Below are 19947 nucleotides of genomic sequence, written 5' to 3' on the forward strand. Positions count from 1 at the left end.
CTTTATCATAAAGCTACCCCTTATCTCCTCAAATGAAGCTGTCTTTGTCAAAAGCCAATCGGCAACTTTCCCATCTTCACTCAGAAATAAATTTCTAAACTGAGTAACAAATTTGTCTTAGTTTCCAAGTTTCCAGTCCCCCCTCAAAAGTGGAAATAAAAGGAGCATGGCATTCACCTTTGTTTTGGCTCTGCAGCCTCAACGAGCATGGTCCGAGAGCCCAATTTCTTTATTTAACTACAGTCAACTCTCTCTTAACGGACACCTCTATAAGACAGACAAATGGTGCTGGTCCCGGCGGTTTCTTAGTCATTTTACTCTAACCAAACTCTCTATAAGATGGACACCTCCATGAGACAGACAATGGATGTCCTTTGAAATCGTCAATGGACACTTGTGACCGCAAATTACGATTTAGGGAAGAAAAATTCTTGTACGTGAATCTTTTTAACACCAGACGTTTACTTGACAGCTCTTATCTTGTCACCAGAATATATGCAGTACAAGTTAAAATTAAATCAGTCGTTGTCTCATTCAAAAAAATAAATTGTATTGTAATCTAAAACAGGTAGGTTTTGTTCAAGTAAATAACTTAAAACAAACTTTAAACAGACACGTATTCACTGTGCACAGGTTAAGCATTATTATCTTAAAATTCCTGGGGTCATGTGAAGTTGACTCTCTATAAGCCGGACACCTCTCTAAGACGGACAGCTGAGGCCTGTCCCAATGGTGTCAGTTGACTGTATTTTAATAAGAACATCTTCTTAATCAAGGCAACAAAATATCATTTTAAAACCTATGGCCAGTTTTGAAGCAATTTAATAAACCTGAACGGATGGAGGCACACCACGTCCAACAGCCCATGTCAAAATTAAATTGTGTTGGAGTGAAAAGCAGTCTGGAAGTCACGCAAATAACTTTTTGTCAAAACAATAATGACTAAACAGTTGGATGGAGGTAGACTCTGCATGATAGGTTACATGCAAAGAACAGAACCTTCATTTTTCCAGAAAAGGGACACATACATGTATGGTCAAACTGGATGTCCAGAATTGGATGTATTTGTTGGCATGTATCTAAGAAATGAGCATGCTGGCCCCCCTTTGTGTCACATTTTTATTGCGTCCTTGGTTTATTACGACGCTATGTAAAAACAATCCTATGACAAATTATATTACTAGGGAATCACCTCAATATACAAGAAATGTACTAAAAACTCAAGAACATTATTTTTGTAAGTGTCAAAATTAATACCTGAAGAGTTGAGCCGATGAGATCCCAGTCCCAATTTCGAAAATCCTTTTCCATCATCACCTGATAAAAAGAGTATGGAAAACTGTAAGGTAAATTAAGATTTGTTGTGAACCTGGGCTGTGAATAGACTGAGAGATGCTGCCTGCAACTGTGTGATTACAACTTGCTTCTGGATAAAGCTACATACTGTTTTAACAGCTGGGCTTGGATCATTTACCACAGAAACTTGACATGAATGCAGATGAAAACAAGGTATGTACAGTAATGAATTGAAGAGCCTTGAAAATGAGTAATACTTCAAAGACAGATCTTTGAGACCATTTTACCTGTGTGTCTCGCAGGGCAGCGAAGATAGGGTCATCAATCTCCTGAACAAAAAAATAAATAAATAATCTTTTAAAAACAACTCTCACTTTCATGAAAAAAAAAAAGAACAAACATGTTTTCATTTCAATCTGTGACTATCCTCCCTAAAATTAATGTTTTGGGTCAGGAAGCAGTGAGAGTCGTGTAATCCGATGCTGACTTCTGTCACAATCAGCACAAAAACAGTTAAAAAGCATTGGTCCCATGGTAGTCAATAGGCCATTTCGGAGTTCATGTCTAAGTGCAAAGTTTTTGTGATGGTAATTAAGTTACACTTTACATATGAATGAAAACTAATTTTGGAAGAAAAACTTCACACTTAGACTCGCTTTGAAGAGGAGGCAGACATGAACTCGGCAATGGCCTACTAGCTATTTGTATCACCTTGATGACTTAACAGTTAACTGTAAGAATAAGTCCAGAATGGTATTGTAAGTGAAACCTGGAATTGCTTACTTTGTTGAGGCAGGCTGTAAGACGATCTCTGTGAAGTTTATCTGGTTTGACTTTAGGCTCCAAAGTGTGGGCCTGAGGATATATTTAAGACAAAGCTGTTACAAACAACAGGAATATAGCTTCTTACCACTACATGTAAATAACTGAGGCTACAGGAGGTTACAGTGGTTCCGGTCAAAAGCAATAATTATTATGAAAATTGAAACATCCTCATCCATAATATCATCATCAGAAGAAATCTTTTTAACTGGAAATTAGTTAACCATAATTAAATCTTAAAAAATGTAGGTTTTCAAAAGTACCTGTAGAGGAAAAGTGAACATAACAATTACAATTACCTGGTAATTTAGGGGGATCTTTTCCCAAAAAAAGAACTTGGACATTAATGGGTAATGAGTGATTAACCCACTGACTCCCAGGGTGTTCCCCATTGACGAGTAAACTCGTCTGGCGTTAGACTTAGTAAAATACTAAGTCTGGCCGGTTTAGGCCGGTTTGGACGTCAAAGGGTTAAGGGAGCTTAATTAAGCACGCTGGATTTTTGAGACGCAGACGGCAACTAGAAGCGAACATTTTGAATGCCAGGACAGTAGTGTCTGCCAGATTTTTAAACTAATCATCTCTATTAATAAATGGAGAAAAGTTACTAAACAATGTGAATGTGGCTGTGTGAAGACAAGTTAAAAGTGAAAACAGCTCATCTCCAGTTGCCATCCACATCAAAAACGTCGCTCTCTTAACCTCCCTATTATCAGAACACAAACCTTGTAATTTGTTTTCCTTTAAATTAGAAAGTGCTATTGTACCTTTGATGTGATAAGGGTAAGATAAAGACTACAAGGAACAAGGCCTCTTTTCTTTGTCTGATGAAGACGGTCCAAGCAATTCACAGCTATACTGGCACGACTGAAAATTAAATGCAGTATATATTAAAACAATAATAGCAACTTCTTTCTTCTTCTTTCTTGTTTCAGTCTAAGTCAAAGTGACATCTTCCACAGGTGGTTAAATTATGTTTCTGTGGTGTTTGACAAAGTTGCAGATCTAAGATTATCTTTTCCTTCATTCCTGCCCGGTGTTTAAGACATGATCTGACATCCTTTTCGTTTAAAGTTTCCCTTTTGTTTCGCAAAAACACAGCTTGCCCCTTCCTGTCATGTGCAAGGTTTAATCTGCACTTAAACTTTCAAATAAATATGTATGAGTTGCAATAGGATACAAGCAAATACAGGTAGCCTGTACTATGACCATTATTTTGGCTGACCTCTAAGATTATGTATATCTTGCAACAAGATCTTACAAAAACTTATTTCACAATCACTTGTTGGCATCATACAGAGGCTTTTAATTAGAGTTTTCCCCAGACAAAGCCACATAGGTCAAGAGGCTAAAAGCTCAACCCTCCCCCCTTGAGTCAAAAGGCTCCACTCTGCAACTGCCAAGAACACTTCTCAATCACCAAAAGTCCAACCCCTTTGCAATCCAGGAAGAACAGAATGCTGGGTTGCAGTTCCAGAGTAAGGCAAAGTGTATCTGTTGTCGTTCAAATCCTTTTTCAGGTTGCATCCGTTTTTAGGTTAAATTGGTGATCTTCATTTTACCTAGGTTGAATATTAAAGCAGCCATCGATCCTCCAAAAAGAACTGAAAACACCTCCACCTTCCCTCAAGCACTGTCTTACCAATCTCAACACATCATCTTAATGATTTATTATCTTATCGGTTTCTGTATTCATTATGCAGTTATCGACATTACAACATAGTAAGAGATCAAAGAACTGTTCTGTGCACTCACCGATACTTGAACTCAGATCCTCCAGATCTGTGGTCCTGCGTCTTCACCAATACACCACAACGACGAACATGCTTAACCCATCACAGATCTTTAATTTCATTATTTACTTTTGTGTAATAAGTCAATTGATATTCATGTATAATAACCAAAACTAATCCTAACCTGACCCTAATTTTCTCCAGGCTTAATGTAGACCCAAAAAATGTTTCTTCAATTCATCTGAATGCGTATTCAAAATCAAGGTAAAATGAGGATCATCAGTCTAACCTGGGTAAAAATGGATTCAACCTGAAAACGGATTTTACCGGCAACATATCCACTGTTTAAACAACAAAATGATGGTAAAATCACCCACCTTCTTTCCTCACTTGTGACTTCAAATAAAGATGCTGTATTAACCAGCATTGGAACACAGTGGGTGTGGCTGCTGCACTCAGGGGGAAGAAGGGCATTTGCCTGTTCACAGGAAAAAAGAAATAGTTATTCTGGGTGTATCTTTGTCATTATGAATAAATTTGTACAAAATCTCATCATAGCATATTATGCCATGCCGTCTTTTTCATAATAGAAGTTTTGATCAAGGCAGTATGGCAGGAACAAAAGCTAGTTGAACGGTCTCTCTTTCAATAGCATATAATCCTGAATCTTAGTGGAAGTGCATTCCAACTAGTAAGTTTGAGTTCTATTAAGAGTGCTCATGTTCTTCTGGGTATACCTGAGTCATCATTAACAGAATGATACACATCCATCTATTCACTTAATAACCCCCTTGAAATTGACTACATGTATCTCCTGAAAATTATTGCAGTAATTTTCAGAGAGTGCCACTTATCCATATCATAGTCCTTGCAGTATACATGACGTATAATGTCACCTGAACCCAGTTTAATGGCCTAGCTCCTAAAATGTAGCACAGTAACAGTGTCAGAACTAGTACTCTTATTCCTAATCCTTAAAGGAGAAGACATGTACTGGTACATTTAAAGAAACTGTGACGGCTAACTAACCAAGTGAAGTAGTTCTCCCAGAAGTATGGTGGCCCTCACAGAAATGAAAGGATCAGATGAGGTTATCACTTCCACAAGGCTCTGTAACAAACCATTGAAAATAAATTAAGACAGGGAATTTTAACTTTTAATTACTGACATGATCAAAATTCGTTTCCTCTGATTCACAAGTGGTTTGCTTTTTTCTATCCTTTTCTAAAATAGAAGACAACCATGTGTATGGTCTGTCCTTGCAGACGCAGCAATTTCTACCAGGCTTTGATTAACATGATCACTGATGCTGACAGGACTTTGAAAATGAGACGAGGAAGAAAATATAAGTTGGTGGACATAAAGGGAAAAAGAAGCCTGGGAAATCTCGAGAATCTCAAGAAAAAAACAAGAGTGATTGGCAGTCTTAGTTCGGCATGTGTGTACATGGTAGTGTTGGGTGTGTCAGTGTGCGTTGTAGTTAATCTCTGATTCTCTGATGCTCTGACACAGCACTCTAGATACTCTTGCTTTTCAGCCATTTTAATTAAGTTAACCCATTCACCCCTAAACCAGCCAAAACCGGCCATACTTGGTATTTTATTCTGTCTAACGCCAGAGGATTCTACTCGTCAATGGGGAACCCCCAGGAGTCAATGGGTTAACCCATTCACCCCTAAACCGGCCATACTTAGTATTTTACTCTGTCTAACGCCAGACGATTTTACTCGTCAATGGGGAACCCCCAGGAGTCAATGGGTTAACCCATTCACCCCTAAACCGGCCATACTTAGTAAAAGAAACCAACATTAAATGAAAACATTGGCAGTGAGAAACTCTGGCTTTATTAACCAATTAAACAAGCCAGTTTTCACTACTTACATTACATTTATCTGTTAAGAGCATCGCTCTTAATCATAGACTAGTTACTAGTCTCTTTCAAATTTTAATTTGTTTGATGAAACCGTATGTTGTATCATACGAAACGTCAAGTTAAAATGCATTATAATGTTTATCACAGCACTCTAAGTTATGCAAATTTGTCCTTTGACTCCCTGGCACTTCAAGCAAAATCATTTCACAGAGCCAGTAACCTTCATCTCTAAAATGATATTTTTTCTCCTATAATAATTGCAAATTATGACCTTCTGCAAGTTAATTACAAAGTGCTCTTGTTGTTGCGATAGGTGGGGTATTATAGGATGTGAAGCTGAAAAAAAAACGTTTCTCATCTCAAAGGCAAAGAAATCAATATTCAGAACAATGTAACCTATCAGTAAATTACTAGAATTGTTTTGGAAAATTGGCAAGCTTTTATATCAACACAAATAACACTGATTAATAAATTATTCATGTACACATTTAGGCTATGTAAAGTAGTTGATCTAGAAAAAGAAGGCACTCACCTCAAGAAGTCCAGCATTTATAAAGGCTGCTAAAACCAGGGTAAGGTAGTTCTTTGCAAGGTTTGCTCTAAAAACAGTTGAAAATATACAGTAAATGAAGAGAAACAAAGAAATTAAATAATTATTAATTTTATTAGAGCCTATAGTGTCTTTGAGTAAAACATTTAACAATTTTTATGATTGTTTTAACTTCAGTTCTTATCAATAATAATAATTGCAAGGAGCAGTTGTCAGAGATGCATTCACGCATTCTTTACTGATGCTACTGTCCCATAATCCTAGCCAGATGCGCATATTGGGCACCAGTGACAGACGGGTCTCTTCAAGTCATTAGTTCCATTCCTGATGTTCTCTGGGAACTGGCAAAATCCACAGTTGCCCATTCCCAGATGTTAACTTTTCATCTCTCGTTTTGTCTTTTATCATTCACTGTCCCTTCTATGAGATGGTTTTTGGTTTATTTAGGGTATACTGACATTAACGACTCCTTGAAAAAAAGCAATAAAATAACACAAGAATCACACAAACACACAAAACAAATTATTATCAACACAAGGTAAATTCTAAAATGGTTTACAAAATGATTTAACTCTTTGACGTCCAAACTGGCCTAAACTGGCCAGACGATTTTACTTGTCAATGAGGAACCCCTCAGATTCAATGGGTTAAACAAGACCATAAGAGTGTAGCACATGATTCATGATTCACTAAAATCAATGCCCTAAGTGCACGCGTAAGTTAGAAACAATCACCAGATTAATGAGCAACTATTCACCGAAGTGGAGGTGGTGGATATTTACTGAGCCGCGAAGCAGCATGGTAAATATCCACCTCTAGCCACCGATACTGAGGTGAATAGTTTGAAACAGTGAGATAATATGCCACAAAAAGATGATTTTAATTCATTTATTACTGCAAAGATTACAACATTTTCCGGCACAGATTCCACGCCAATTGTTAGGAGGTCAGTAGCAATGGATATCCAGAGGTTGAGTATATAGCCAATCAGCGTGCGCCTTCAACGCTATCCACTGTTTTGGTATATATACTAATGATAATTATTGGGCGGTTCCTTCAATCAAAAAACATGTCACTGAAAGCCTAATAAATTTTATTTCTTCTACCAGTCAAACTCCAATGCATTTCTACTAAATTGTATTTTGCTCTTCTGTCACGGATTACATGTAATCAGAGGCATGATGATCAGTAATATATTATTCTGATTACAGCTATGAAGTGTCCCATGAAATTCAAGAGTTAGCTCTTTTGCATCAAAGAGTATTACCTCCTTTACAGCCAAGAAACACAAATCAGCTCGAAATATTTTTCTCTAACCTTCCTGTAGCTCTGTGAGGCAAAAGTGCTTTCCCTTCCTCTGCAACAAAACCTTCTGACAGCTTCCACGAATCCTGCATTTGGCAAGGATCTGTTGACAATAAAGAAGCAAATTCACAAGAAATCCTAATCTTTGGATTGATAAGAAAAATATTTAATTGATTTTAAGCTGTATTTCAATAAAGTATTTTGTTTCAGGAGTTGAGTTTTGGTCCAGTACATCAGAGTAGCCAATGGAGACTGACCTGCATTGGAAAAACCTGCCAATAGGCAATAGTATACATGAAGCTGCTTTGATAACCTTATCCTAGAGCTATATGGATTTCCACTGAATTTTTCTCTATAACATGGACTAATTTTGTTGCACAAATTGTGTTTTTCTTAAATAGGGAGAAACAGAGGCTTCAAGAACACCCAGGTTCATTCCATCCATGGAGAGCATACTTACAGAACTGGTAGAGATGCTACTGAGCATCAAGCCATTGACCCCTGAGGGTGAGAATTAATAGATTTTGCTCTGTCTAACACCAGACAATTTTACTCATCAACGGGCGGCATCCTAAGGGGTTGAAGTGTGAATGGGTTACCGTAATAATAAGATAAAGAATGTTCTACAAATTAGTAGCCACACATGCTGTATAAATATGATGAAAAGAGGAGATACAGACTGTTCAATGGGCATATGTCTTCTGTATGGTCTTTCATGCGACATGTAAATGGCCACCCAACTCCTTGAGGATATTCCGGAAGATGCATAATTATATGAATATGTGCTATTCTAATCTCTTACCAACACTTAAAAGAGCAAGGTGAAAATCATCTGTCCACTCAGGCTCCTTAAATTGGAAAATCTCAAACAGCACCTCCATGATTCCTTTCTACAACAGAATAAAAATAATGCATGTGTAGAGCTGTACCAAGACAGTAACAAACATGATAATTTCAACAAGAAAGGAAAGAGCTGCTTCATTCACAGTTTGATACGTGTAATATTTCGGTAAATCCTGTTGTTTTTTTTTTCCCTTTTTTCTTACTTTGTCAGTGACTCAATATAAAGGTATAAAAATTATGTACACTGTAGACTTTACACAGTATTGTCTCTGTGATTGTAACTTTCACCATTGCAATTTTTGTTTTTAAAAAAAAGATTATTGCAAGCTTAAAGCATAAAAAAATGTTCTAAAAAATTAGAATCTAGCTCACAAAATTTATTTTGCGAAGGGGGAATTGGGCACTATTGGGTTAAAATACAAATACAGTCTCTCAACATTTTTCCTTGAAATGTTGACTTAACACTGAAAATATAATTTTCTCACATATTTCTGTTAAATATTGCCAGGATAACTGCTGCCAACTATTTTATTTCACACACAAACTCAGCTTAGCAAGACATAAAGTGAAGGCATAACTACCGAAAGCCTACACAGCATAATATTTAATTTTATTATAATTATATTAAAGATTGTTCCTCAGGCAATGGAAAATAAAACTCGAGTAAACAAAAAAGTATATTAAAAATGCTTTACAAGTTAATGTGACGTGGACATATCAAACACATGGCTGTTACCAGTAAGTCACTTACCCTGACATCAGTGTTGGGCAAGCAAAAGACACCCAATAATGATTGCACACCTTTGCCATTTGGACGACACAAGCTAATAATACCTGGAATTGCATGAGACAAAAAAAATTATTGTTTAGAGTAAGCCGTAAGTAGTAAGTTCCTTTTCCCATCAAGATTATTTGAAATGATTGTCCTTTTAGAACGAGACAATCCAACAGGCACAAATGTAGCCTGTTCCAGGCTCTCAGATAGTGGCTCAGGCAAGGGAACAAGAACGATCAAAAGAAACTGACCCTGCTTGATTTCTTTTGCTCATTGTCGTTCCCTCACTTCCACTAACTTTTCTCCAACAGCTTTAATGTCTCTATTGTTGGAATTAAGGCACTCTCAGTGAAATGTTTTGAGTACTGGTCAAAGTCATGTGAAAGGAGGGATACACACAGCTATATACTTAGTTAAATCAAAGTTAACCTAACGGTAATAAATTTTTAGTATCCCTGGTATTAAAAGATTGACCTCTCACCTGCCCAAGATCGGAAAATTGTCACTATGGCCATCTTGCTTGCTGTTATTCGGCTGGCCCTGTCTTCCCTACAGGAATAAAGTAGAGGTTGTTAGGCAGAAATGATTATTGATGACAAAGCCAATGAACAAAAACTGGTCAGTGCTCATCTGTTGAATACAAAAGCAGGTTTAACCAAAAACAAGTTGGAAAATATAATTATATATATTTAGTATCACTCAACTAGTGGACTAATGCAAATCCTGCATTTTGATTGGCTATGCTGCTAGAGGACTATTATGAATAGTCCTCGAGTAGGGAAAAGCGTGACGCTTTCTTTCGTTTTATTCCCAAGTCCAACTAGTTGGGTGATACTAAAACAATTAGACCCTTCGCCCTCAAGGGCCACGGGTCAATAGCCCATTCGGCTTCGCCTCATGGGCTATTGATTGACCCGTATTGCGGGCTACGGGTCTAATTGTTAAATAACCAAATAAATGCAAGCGCTCTGATTGGTCAATCAGGTATGGTTTTGTGCCAGTAAACTCATGGAATCACACCAGGTCCACAAAGTCGGTGACCTACCATTTTTATTTATTTGCTGGAAATATCCCAAAATTCTTTAACTTCTTAGAGAGCATGACAAAAAGTTATCTAGTACATGTAGAATTAAAGATACATCAAAAAAATTAAAGGCACTTTATAGTTCACAGAAAATTGTACAAGATAACTTTCCTTGAAACTTTTTTAATTGATGTGCCATCGCGAATGGTACATGCATGCAAAAAATCGAGAAGGGGTCAACAAGCAAAATTTTGAGATAAAGACAATAATTATTGTTTTCCGCAGGTTTTATTTCCGCACGGTTTTACACCGAATGTTCACTTCCACTGTGTTGCCTGCACTACTTTTGATTTGATTCATTCAGCTGACCAGTGTTTCTTAGTTATGGCGTGTATAGGTTACGCATGCACGCGTAGCTAAAAACCCTTTTGAGCCTCCTTAACATAGTTTTGAAATCCAAAAATCCAAAAATAAGAATTGATTTTTTGATCACAGGGGCACTTTAAGAATCACCTGCATTATTTAACCATGCTGTCTATTACCTTAAATGTGCTTCTGGTGTGTCTGCATTATGTCTATAGTGAAGATCTGTAAATGGAGCTAAAATGGCCTGAGTGTAAAACAACAAAGAAAATAATAATAAAACAAAAGAAGGGGAAGAATAAAAGTAAATGAAAATTATTTTCATTTACCGGTACTTTACTTCACTGAAGAAATTGTATAAGAACTTGCGACATCTCAAAGGTTGTAACACAGGGAATGAACCTTTCTGTGACTGGCACTTTTATTTGCTGGCTGGGAGGTCAATAATATTAAGAAAAAATAAGCCACAGCTCTTAATTACATGTAAATACAGCCCTGCAGCCTTCAGATATACTTCAGAGAGAGAGAGAGAGAGAGGGACCAATCTTGGCTAGTGAATAGTAATATTTTGGTATTCCTGTTTAATTTTGCATTATCAGAGCATTCAATGTCCTGTTGAAGCAAGTATGTATTTCAATACATTTTAAAAGTAAGCAAAACTTGCAAAGCCTTTTACGTTACAGTATCTACACTAGTCGACCCTTGGAACAACTGAAGCCAAATGTATCTTAACTGTATGAAACTACATTATGTTACCTCTAATCCCACATCAGAGCGGACATACGGCCTGGACTCTGGACTGTTTAGAAGATATAGTAGTGTAGCCATCAAAGATTCATTAAATCTCTGCATCTATTACAAATCAATAAACCTTTAAAAAATACAGTATCTAATAACTACATTTTATTATATAAACACCAATGAAATACCAACTTGAAGTGAGCTTTCGCCGAAAACATGATATCTTCACACATGAAGATGACATGTTATTTTCACTTGTGAGAAGATCACTGTTGCTATGGTTACATATGAATATTATGCCTTTTGATGCCTTTCATGAAATGATTTAGTATTTCATTGGTGTTTATATAATAAATAAAATATTACATGGCCGCTTGGAGATACGAAATTTCTCTTCTTGTGTTGAAAAATATTTCAAGAGTGAGCGCAGCAAACAAGTGAAATATTTTTCAACACTCTAAGAGAGATTTTGTATCTCCGCGTGGCCATGTAATATCCTCTATGTATTTGGCATTTCTGCAAATGCAAATGGTCCAGACACTTGAAGAAAAGAATTAGTGTGATACAACACTGGTGCTAAAAACACTTTGCTGTAAAAAGTGGGTGGCCACCATCCCTACACAAAGCCCACCCCACAAAATAAAAATGCCAAATGACGTCTTTTCAGAGTATATGATCCAAATCTTTGAATCAAGCAACCAAAACAAACATTTCAATTGGCCATTCCTGTATAATATTGCTGATTGTTTCTATTTTAAATCAGTCTTGATGCACAACCATACAAATGAAATTTGAAACTCATTTTTCTTATAATGGTTTTGCACCATGACTCGCTTTGAAACAGCACGGGACAAACAGTAATTTTGCTATTCAGCTGACATTAAAGTAAAAGACCACTTGTTACATTGGCCAATAAACACCTACATTTTGAAAAAGTCCTCAGATAATTCCAAAGTATGTTCAATAGCCATACATAATTTTGAGTCTTTTACATGTACTGTATCTGGGCAAAATTATGGACATTGAAATCTAACAGACCCTTAGCAATGATTTGGTAAGCTGAATAGTTTCTAATGAACCATCAAAAAGGGATATTTTATCAGTACCTGTGAATCCAGTACATTTCTTATGATGGTGTTTATCCCGCCACAGTATGATGCAACTATTATATTCTTTACAGCTAAAAAAAGAAATGAAACTAGTTAGGAGAGTTATTAATATACATTTGAGCCAGGTCCTTCAGGAAATTGAGAGGGAATGGAATTATTATTCCTGAATATGAATTCTGGATACAAAAGTGTTGAAGAGTAATAAAGTAGAAGTGGAAGTTACTTGGTTTGGACAATATTACTAGCGGGTGCTACATGTACATCTCACATTAAATAAATAAAAATAAATAATGTCAAGCAAAAATAAGTACTTAGCATAATAATTATTAACTAAAGTAAAGTACGATCCTCTGGGTGAGTGTAGTCCTGAGAAGAACTGCTTGAGATGACATTGACCGACGTTTCGATAAACTCAGTGGAAGTCATCTTGACTCTGAAGATGACTTCTGCTCAGGTTATCGAAACATCAGTCAACGTCACCTCAAAAAGTCCCTCTCAGGACTACACTCACCCAGACGATCATACTTTATGATATTTTAGAATAAAATAGATGTTAATGCTGGTAAGCAAATACTGGGCAGCGCCTGGGAGGAGAGCGTGACTTCCCATCACGTGACTACCTTATTTGGCTATTTCATTCATCCCGCCATGCGAGCCTTCTCAGTTTGACATTTCCAAAGCTCAACTAGTTCTGTTTTTTCTGTTGAGCAATTTAATCTTTGCTGGGGAATTTGCCGACCTCACAAACGCGGTTTTTTACGCCCCTTGCTATCTCAAACCTTTTATTTATTACTGGAACTCCGGAACAATTTATTGAACGGCTTCACACCGTTGTTCCTTCTGCACCATCTTGTAGCTCGCGTACACCAAGCGTCCATCTGACCCCGGGGGGGGTACTCCCTTATAAGGGCTTAATGGGGACGTGCGGCCAGCCAGGGTATGTTTTTCGGGATTTTTGTCTTGAACAGGGTATCGAATTTATCATTTTTTGTCTTAATCAGGGTATCGATTTCTCAATTTTTGTCTTAACTGGGTTAAATGTCTTAAAGAGGGTATCAAAAATCGGAATTCCGTCATAAAATGGGTAGGAAAATCAGCGATATTTGTCTTAAACAGGGTCAGGGTATGAGGGGCCATGCCCCACCTCCCCAACCAGGGATACATCGAGTACCCCCCCCGGGCATCTGACCGGCAGAGAAACGTTCACGCTCCACCGTGAAACCCCTTTACTTCAAGTGCCTCTGCTGAGGAAGTTTCATCCTATATAGACCCACCAATTGTCACCATCCCTGACGATGCGCTGCTTGAAACAGCGGTCAAAACGGTCAAATTTTATTCCAAGATGGCGTCCAAGCAAGAAGAGCTTCACACAGACACGTCCCCAACCACGTTAGCTACTCTTATTTCCATCATCGTGGACGAAAATCGAGGAATCTACCGCCAAATCAGTTCCTGCTCCAACCTCAATAGCCTCCGCCTCAATCTGTGCAACCTCGACAAACTCCCGCCATTTGCTACTCACCGACGACTTCGACTTCATCGCCAGCCTTCTCAACCATCCCAGTGCCAGCAACAACATTCCTTCCCCATTTTTCAAGGACAGTCGCCGTTATCAGCACATGTTCCAACCAAAGTTAAACGCGCAACATTAAAGGGTGAGTATGTTGAGTTTGTCGCGGTGCTGCCAGAAAACTCGCGCCTTTCAGATAACGACCTTCCCGCGCTTTCCATTTCCTTTATCGGTAAACCACAAAGAGTCCCCCCCCTTCTCTCGGAAAAAGTAAGCCCAGCTCGATTCTTGTCGGCACTTTCTGTATGGTTTTCTCAGGGGTGGATCCAGGATTTTTCATGAGTGATTTGCACCAACTAAACTAGGGGGGTTTGGGGGCATGCTCCCCCAAGAAAATTTGAAATTTGGTGCTCTCCGAATGCCATTTTCCCGCACCATCATAACATTGGCCTCGACAGTCATCCATAGATAATCCTAAATCAGCTATATTAAATCTTTGAAAGCTGCTCCTGTCGTTCCATCCTCACAAAGGTAGAATCCCACAAACCCTTCTCTGACTGTTTTGGTTGAATCAAGAAATCTGATCACCACTGAAAGTTTTTTCTTTGTTTGATACGTCAGCTGCTTCGTCAGACATAATAGAAAAATAATTGCTCCCCCCTGATTTCCTGCGACAAATTATTCACTATGATAGCACCCACAGTTGTAATCATCTTGTTTTGACGGGTTTAAGAAATATGTCGCATTTCTGGGTGCAGTTTTCAAGTGACGTTGCAGTGTTTGATTGCTGCTGTCAATTCGAAATTCTAATAGTGCCTGAAAGTTTCCAGAAAGACTGGCATTTTGTGGATCATCATCTCGTGGACCTCTGAGGGCTATGTTGTTTCTTTCGCAAAAAATTATTGTCTCGAACAGGGATTTCAGAATTTCGCGATTTGTTTTGATTTGTTGTTGAAGTAAGCTGTTTATCTGTCGATCAATTGGGAGCGATTTTCTTGTCATATTTCTCAAAAAAATTAAAACAAGAAGGATAGTGAACTGCAATAAAGGGCTGAAAAATAAGGTTTGGGAGAAATTTGAGTGATTTCTGCAAGTCACTTGAACTACTCTGGATCCACCCCTGGTTCTGCACTTCTCACTTCTTTTCCCCAAAGGGCGGTAGAGACGTTCCCCTATCAAGCGACCATTCGATTACCCAAAGGAAGTTGCGGGCTTGGCATGGCCTTCCTATGATGTTGACTTTCGTAGGAAAACAGCCACAAACCTCCCCCTCTAAAACAGACATCTACCCCAGGGTCCAAATTAACTTGTACATTTTGACCTGTTTTATAGATACCAGAAAGCAACGACCGCATGGTCTTGTGTATGTGTCAAGCATTATCTTTTCACTTTCAAAAGCGCACATTTTGGAGGGAAAAGGTATCCGACCTTGAATGTACATGTAATAATGAAATCTATCTGCCCCCTAGTTTGTCGAAAATTTCAGCTACGGAAACACTAGTCACACCCTGTCGAACACAATCCGCCATAGTGGTACATTCCTCACACCAGTCCTTGAATCTCTTTACTGAGTCGTTTTTCCCCCTGCAATACATATTTTATGAGAAACAACGGCTTGTGAGGTTATGGAGGTTGTTAACGGAAAAACTCCATTTCTATTTCAAAACAGTCTCAGGATAAAAAGTAAGACACCTCTTGGCAAACAGATCTGACCTTAACAATGGTGACCAGTTGTGAAATTCTGGTCGGCAGTACTCAATTTTTTAGTCGCATTAGCAACCAGGAAGGCGCAATTTCAGACCCCGTAACCTGCCTCCAGACTAATCCCCATTCACCCCTGAGGGAGCTCCAGGGAATGGCCCGGAAAAACCACTACTACCTCAACACAGCCCGTCCCGTTGGCCTACGGAGTGCCCCTTCATTTTTAATCAGCTTTCCATATCCCCCTCCCTGTTCGACTTGCTCACAAGTTCACCCTGATCCCTTTTGTTACTCATCTGTGCAATACAGACTCCTACGGCACGATTATGTTTATCTGGCAGCACTTTACAACCTTCACATTGAGTCTGGCCGTCTCCTGGACATTCTGGCTATGCCAGTCCTTCACAAAAGTTTGAAGGGAATCAAGCTCTCCCATGGGAATGCAAGAAGGCTTACCACCTGATCACCTCATCAGTTCTCCATAGCATCTAAGTATACTAAGTTACAACCTTTTAAGTCTACCAAATGTTGACTCCTTTATGTTATGGGCTGCATTTACCCTTTCATTTTTTGGCTTCTTAAGAAGCAGCGAATTTACCTGCAATGGCAATTTTGACCCTCAGTCCCACCTTGCTAGAACAGACATTTCTTTCCATCCCAACATCCTTCACCCTACTTCATTTGACACTGCAACTTAAAAGTCCAAAACTGACCCTTTCTGGGAGACAGCCAGGCTCAGTTTTGCAAGGTCAAACTCAGACCTTTATGCATCGTCTGCCCTGCAAGATTATATGCTCAAAACTGCAACTCAAGACCCTGGCCAGCTACTCTTCAGCTTCTCCTGTGGACCATATCTCACCCAGACTTCACACACCAACAACTTATGGTCTCTCTTAAACCTCTGTGACAATGACAGCTCCTCCTCTGCCTCTCACAGCTTTAGTATTGGTGCTGCTACAACCGACAGAATCACTGGCATTTTCAACTGGCTCTTCAAATTCTGGGTCGCTGGAATCCTAACACATACCAAGCTTACATCAGGACTCCAAAGGAAACAATATGTCAGGTTCCTCAGTCATTGGCCTCTTGCTCCTCCTGCTAAAAACCCCCTGGAATCCTTGAAAGCACTTGAGTATCTCATTGAAACTTGGATTTTTGTAACAATCAGTAATGATCTATGACAGTTCCTTGGATAACTTAATTCATATTTTCCTGTATTGTCCTGAACCTATAGTGTTTTCACCTATGGGTACAGCAATCATGTTGGCATCCCCCTGGAAGCCTGCTGTGTGCGTTTGCTTCCCCCCCCCCCCACCCTCATTTCTCCATTCTACGATTGCCTTTCATCCCCTTTTCAGCCACATGCCAGCCATCACATGGGTGAAAGCACTATCCTAAGCTTAATGCCATGTTTCTCCTTTAAAACAAAAAAGGAAAAAGGCCCATTCGGCACTTGAGGGCTTTCTGTGACATTCTCTTTCCTTAGGCTTTCTGCCCTCTCAAGTTCATGTAGTACTATTGGAAATGACTATTTTGACGGAAATGTTTTGCACGAGGGTCCTATCCCCTCCAGCCAAATGTGTTGTGCGAGGGTCCTATCCCTTCCAGCTGAATGTTTTGTGTGAGGGTCCTATCCCCTCCAGTCGAATGTTTTTTGCGAGGGTCCTATCCCCTCCAGTCAAATTTTTAGTGCAAGGGTCCTATCCCCTCCATTCAAATGTCTAGTGCGAGGGTCATATCCCCTCCAGTTAATTGTTTTGTGTGAGGGTCCTGTCCCCTCCAGTCTCTATGCGACGCCCATTGGCTTTGGGTTTTTATTTTTTATTTTTTATTTTTATTTTATTTTATTTTTTTTTTTTATGCTCATGTCGTACTTTCGACCCCTATCTCCACTCGTCGGTTCTCTACTTTCACCTTTGGGGCAGGCAATGTTTGCTTTTCGCTATTGCAACTCCGTGGAGATGGGGTCATCTTTTCTCCCTGTCAAATTGGGAGCAAAACCACTAAATGGGCTTCGCACAGGGCACTCCTCGTTTATCTCGGCGTTTTGGGTGGGGAATTGCTGCCTGCGGCACCCCTTCAGCCCTGTGCTGAAGCCCCATTAGGGAGGGGGCATATTGTTACTCTGCTGGACTGGGTTAACTTGGCCCCAGGACATTATGCCAGCAACTATGCCCGCCTTGCAATACAGGCATGAGGCACCCCCTCGGCTAGTTGCCGAGGCCCCTCATCCGGTGGTCCATACCGGCGGTGGGTATTATCCGAGCCTTGCCAGTACATTCCCTGCCCCTCGTTTACGCCCAAGTTGTGTGTATTGTCTTTTATTGCGCACCAAAGCATTAACCTTAATTATGATATGACTCCTGGGTTCAAACCTTTTACATTTGTATGAATAAGTACAATACTTTTGTAACCATCCAAACACCATCCAACTGTGAAGGGGGTAGTTTCTAAAGAAACTGTGGTGCTGCGTCGGTGGGGAAGTAGTATACAAAAATTTGGTTTTGTCAATGGAGTTGACAATGTAAATTGGCCACCGTACAGAGACTAGAATCTCTGGGTGGCTAATTTACATTGTCAACTCTGTTGATAAAACCAAATTTTTGTATACTATCAAAATGTACCATTTTCTGAGAGTGTCACTGCATTAATAGAAACCAATACAAAATAATGGTTCCACTGTCTTGTTCAATCCTATTCCCCTTGGTTTTGCACCCCAGCAGATCAGAGTACGTACCCATTTGAGGCGAAAGGCCAAAATTTCAAGCTCCCCAAGTTGATGCTTTGAAGACTTTGATTTAAATTTAAAAAGCCAAAAGTGATGGTTTTCCCTAATGTGACCAAATTCTTGCATGTTACTTATAATTATTCCACCTCTAAAATTTAAGAATTAGGTAGTACCTAGTTCACAGAGGGTGGCAACACATGCTCTGCGCAGTCTGTCTGCATCATCACCTTCATCATTTCCAACAGACACCAGGGTAGCAGCTATTGACATTGGACACAACCGAGGGCTAACAGCAATTATCTACCAACAGTAAGAATGAGAGTATTTTTTCATCCATGTACTTCATGTACAGTGATTGTTTTGGTTATTACTGTACATACAATAATCCAGATAAGTCATAACAGCAGGATAGCCACGAGGAACCTAACTGGGTCAAGCTGAAGATAGGTGGGTGGGTCTCTGTATGCTTTCCAAAGTCTATCCCTTGATTTCTAGGCAATCTAGAGTCTGGGTTTTTGACCTCAGACAGACCTTTTATCTGGAAACACTGCTATGTGCAAACAGTCTTGGGAAAATCCTGACCAGTGTATAATTGCCTCTGTGAAGGAGCACATTAGGCAAAAAGTCAGGTAAACAGTATGAAATCAGGCAAAGGAAGTGTTTTTGGCCTCCTTACACCTTCAGTTGTTTGTAGAAGTTACGATCCTCTGACTGCTCAACTCAATAGTCGATTTTACAGTTTTTGTGCTTAGTTACCTGGCCTATGAATGAAAGTGAGGCTGGAGTTGACCTTGTTTTGAGAGAAACCTCACTGTTTTTCTTATGTAAATTCTCACTAATTAGCATGACAACAACATGATTAACAGAAGAAAAGGAGGGAGGGTCTGTATCATAACAAGGTCAACACCAGCCTCACTTTCATTTAGAGGCCAGGTAACAAAGCACACAACTGTAAAATTTAGAGGTCTATGTCACAAAATAATGAAAAACTGATACATTAACAGCAATTGAGCATACATATTAAACAACTATCAATAACACATTATTAAGTTCCATGCAAATAAGATAAACACACGCTATATTTCATATTTACTTGCTTCTATCTCAAAAATGAACTGGGTGACCCCCAATTTTTATTATAGAATAGTAATTAGCAATCTGAGACAGAACTATCGGCAAAGTTTAAAAAAATTAATGAAAGCCAATTCAGAGGACAAATTTCAGGCAGCTCTGAACTGGCTCCCATGAAAGGGACCCTAAACTGACCTTTCGAATGAACCTTAATGCCTGAACACGCTCCACTTCAAAAGCATGTATCATGTCCAATGACCTACATGTAAAATGTTCAACATGCAAGATGTTTTATGTCAAAACATTTCAGGCAATTAATTTAAAAGTCACATAATGTGGTGCTACGCGGTATATAATTGTCCTCAAATACATTTTTTTTACGATCATCCTAATAGCCATCTACATGAATGTATTAAAGACTCCTTCAAACTCAAATACAGATCATAACCACTGCTGGTTTCTGTGCTCTTAATTTAGTACACATCATAATTTAATTCAGGACA

General features: G+C 38.9%; 1 protein-coding gene across 2 annotated transcripts in view; it reads right to left on the reverse strand.

Moving 5' to 3' along the window:
* LOC138024017 (rapamycin-insensitive companion of mTOR-like) overlaps positions 1 to 19947 on the reverse strand; it is a 51411-nt gene that overhangs the window by 25587 nt on the left and 5877 nt on the right. For both annotated transcript variants that reach the window (XM_068871110.1, XM_068871111.1), the window contains 16 exons: positions 19640 to 19703; positions 18547 to 18673; positions 12432 to 12505; positions 11341 to 11436; positions 10764 to 10831; positions 9679 to 9746; positions 9174 to 9256; positions 8382 to 8469; positions 7592 to 7682; positions 6257 to 6323; positions 4881 to 4961; positions 4229 to 4329; positions 2886 to 2985; positions 2080 to 2151; positions 1584 to 1625; positions 1258 to 1317 (listed from right to left, as the gene is read on the reverse strand). In XM_068871110.1, coding sequence (XP_068727211.1) covers positions 1258 to 1317; positions 1584 to 1625; positions 2080 to 2151; positions 2886 to 2985; positions 4229 to 4329; positions 4881 to 4961; positions 6257 to 6323; positions 7592 to 7682; positions 8382 to 8469; positions 9174 to 9256; positions 9679 to 9746; positions 10764 to 10831; positions 11341 to 11436; positions 12432 to 12505; positions 18547 to 18673; positions 19640 to 19703 — 1282 coding nt within the window. The remainder of the gene's footprint in view (positions 1 to 1257; positions 1318 to 1583; positions 1626 to 2079; positions 2152 to 2885; positions 2986 to 4228; positions 4330 to 4880; positions 4962 to 6256; positions 6324 to 7591; positions 7683 to 8381; positions 8470 to 9173; positions 9257 to 9678; positions 9747 to 10763; positions 10832 to 11340; positions 11437 to 12431; positions 12506 to 18546; positions 18674 to 19639; positions 19704 to 19947) is intronic.

This window comes from Montipora capricornis, chromosome 11 (assembly GCF_036669925.1).
Source record: "Montipora capricornis isolate CH-2021 chromosome 11, ASM3666992v2, whole genome shotgun sequence".
Lineage (NCBI taxonomy): Eukaryota > Metazoa > Cnidaria > Anthozoa > Scleractinia > Acroporidae > Montipora > Montipora capricornis.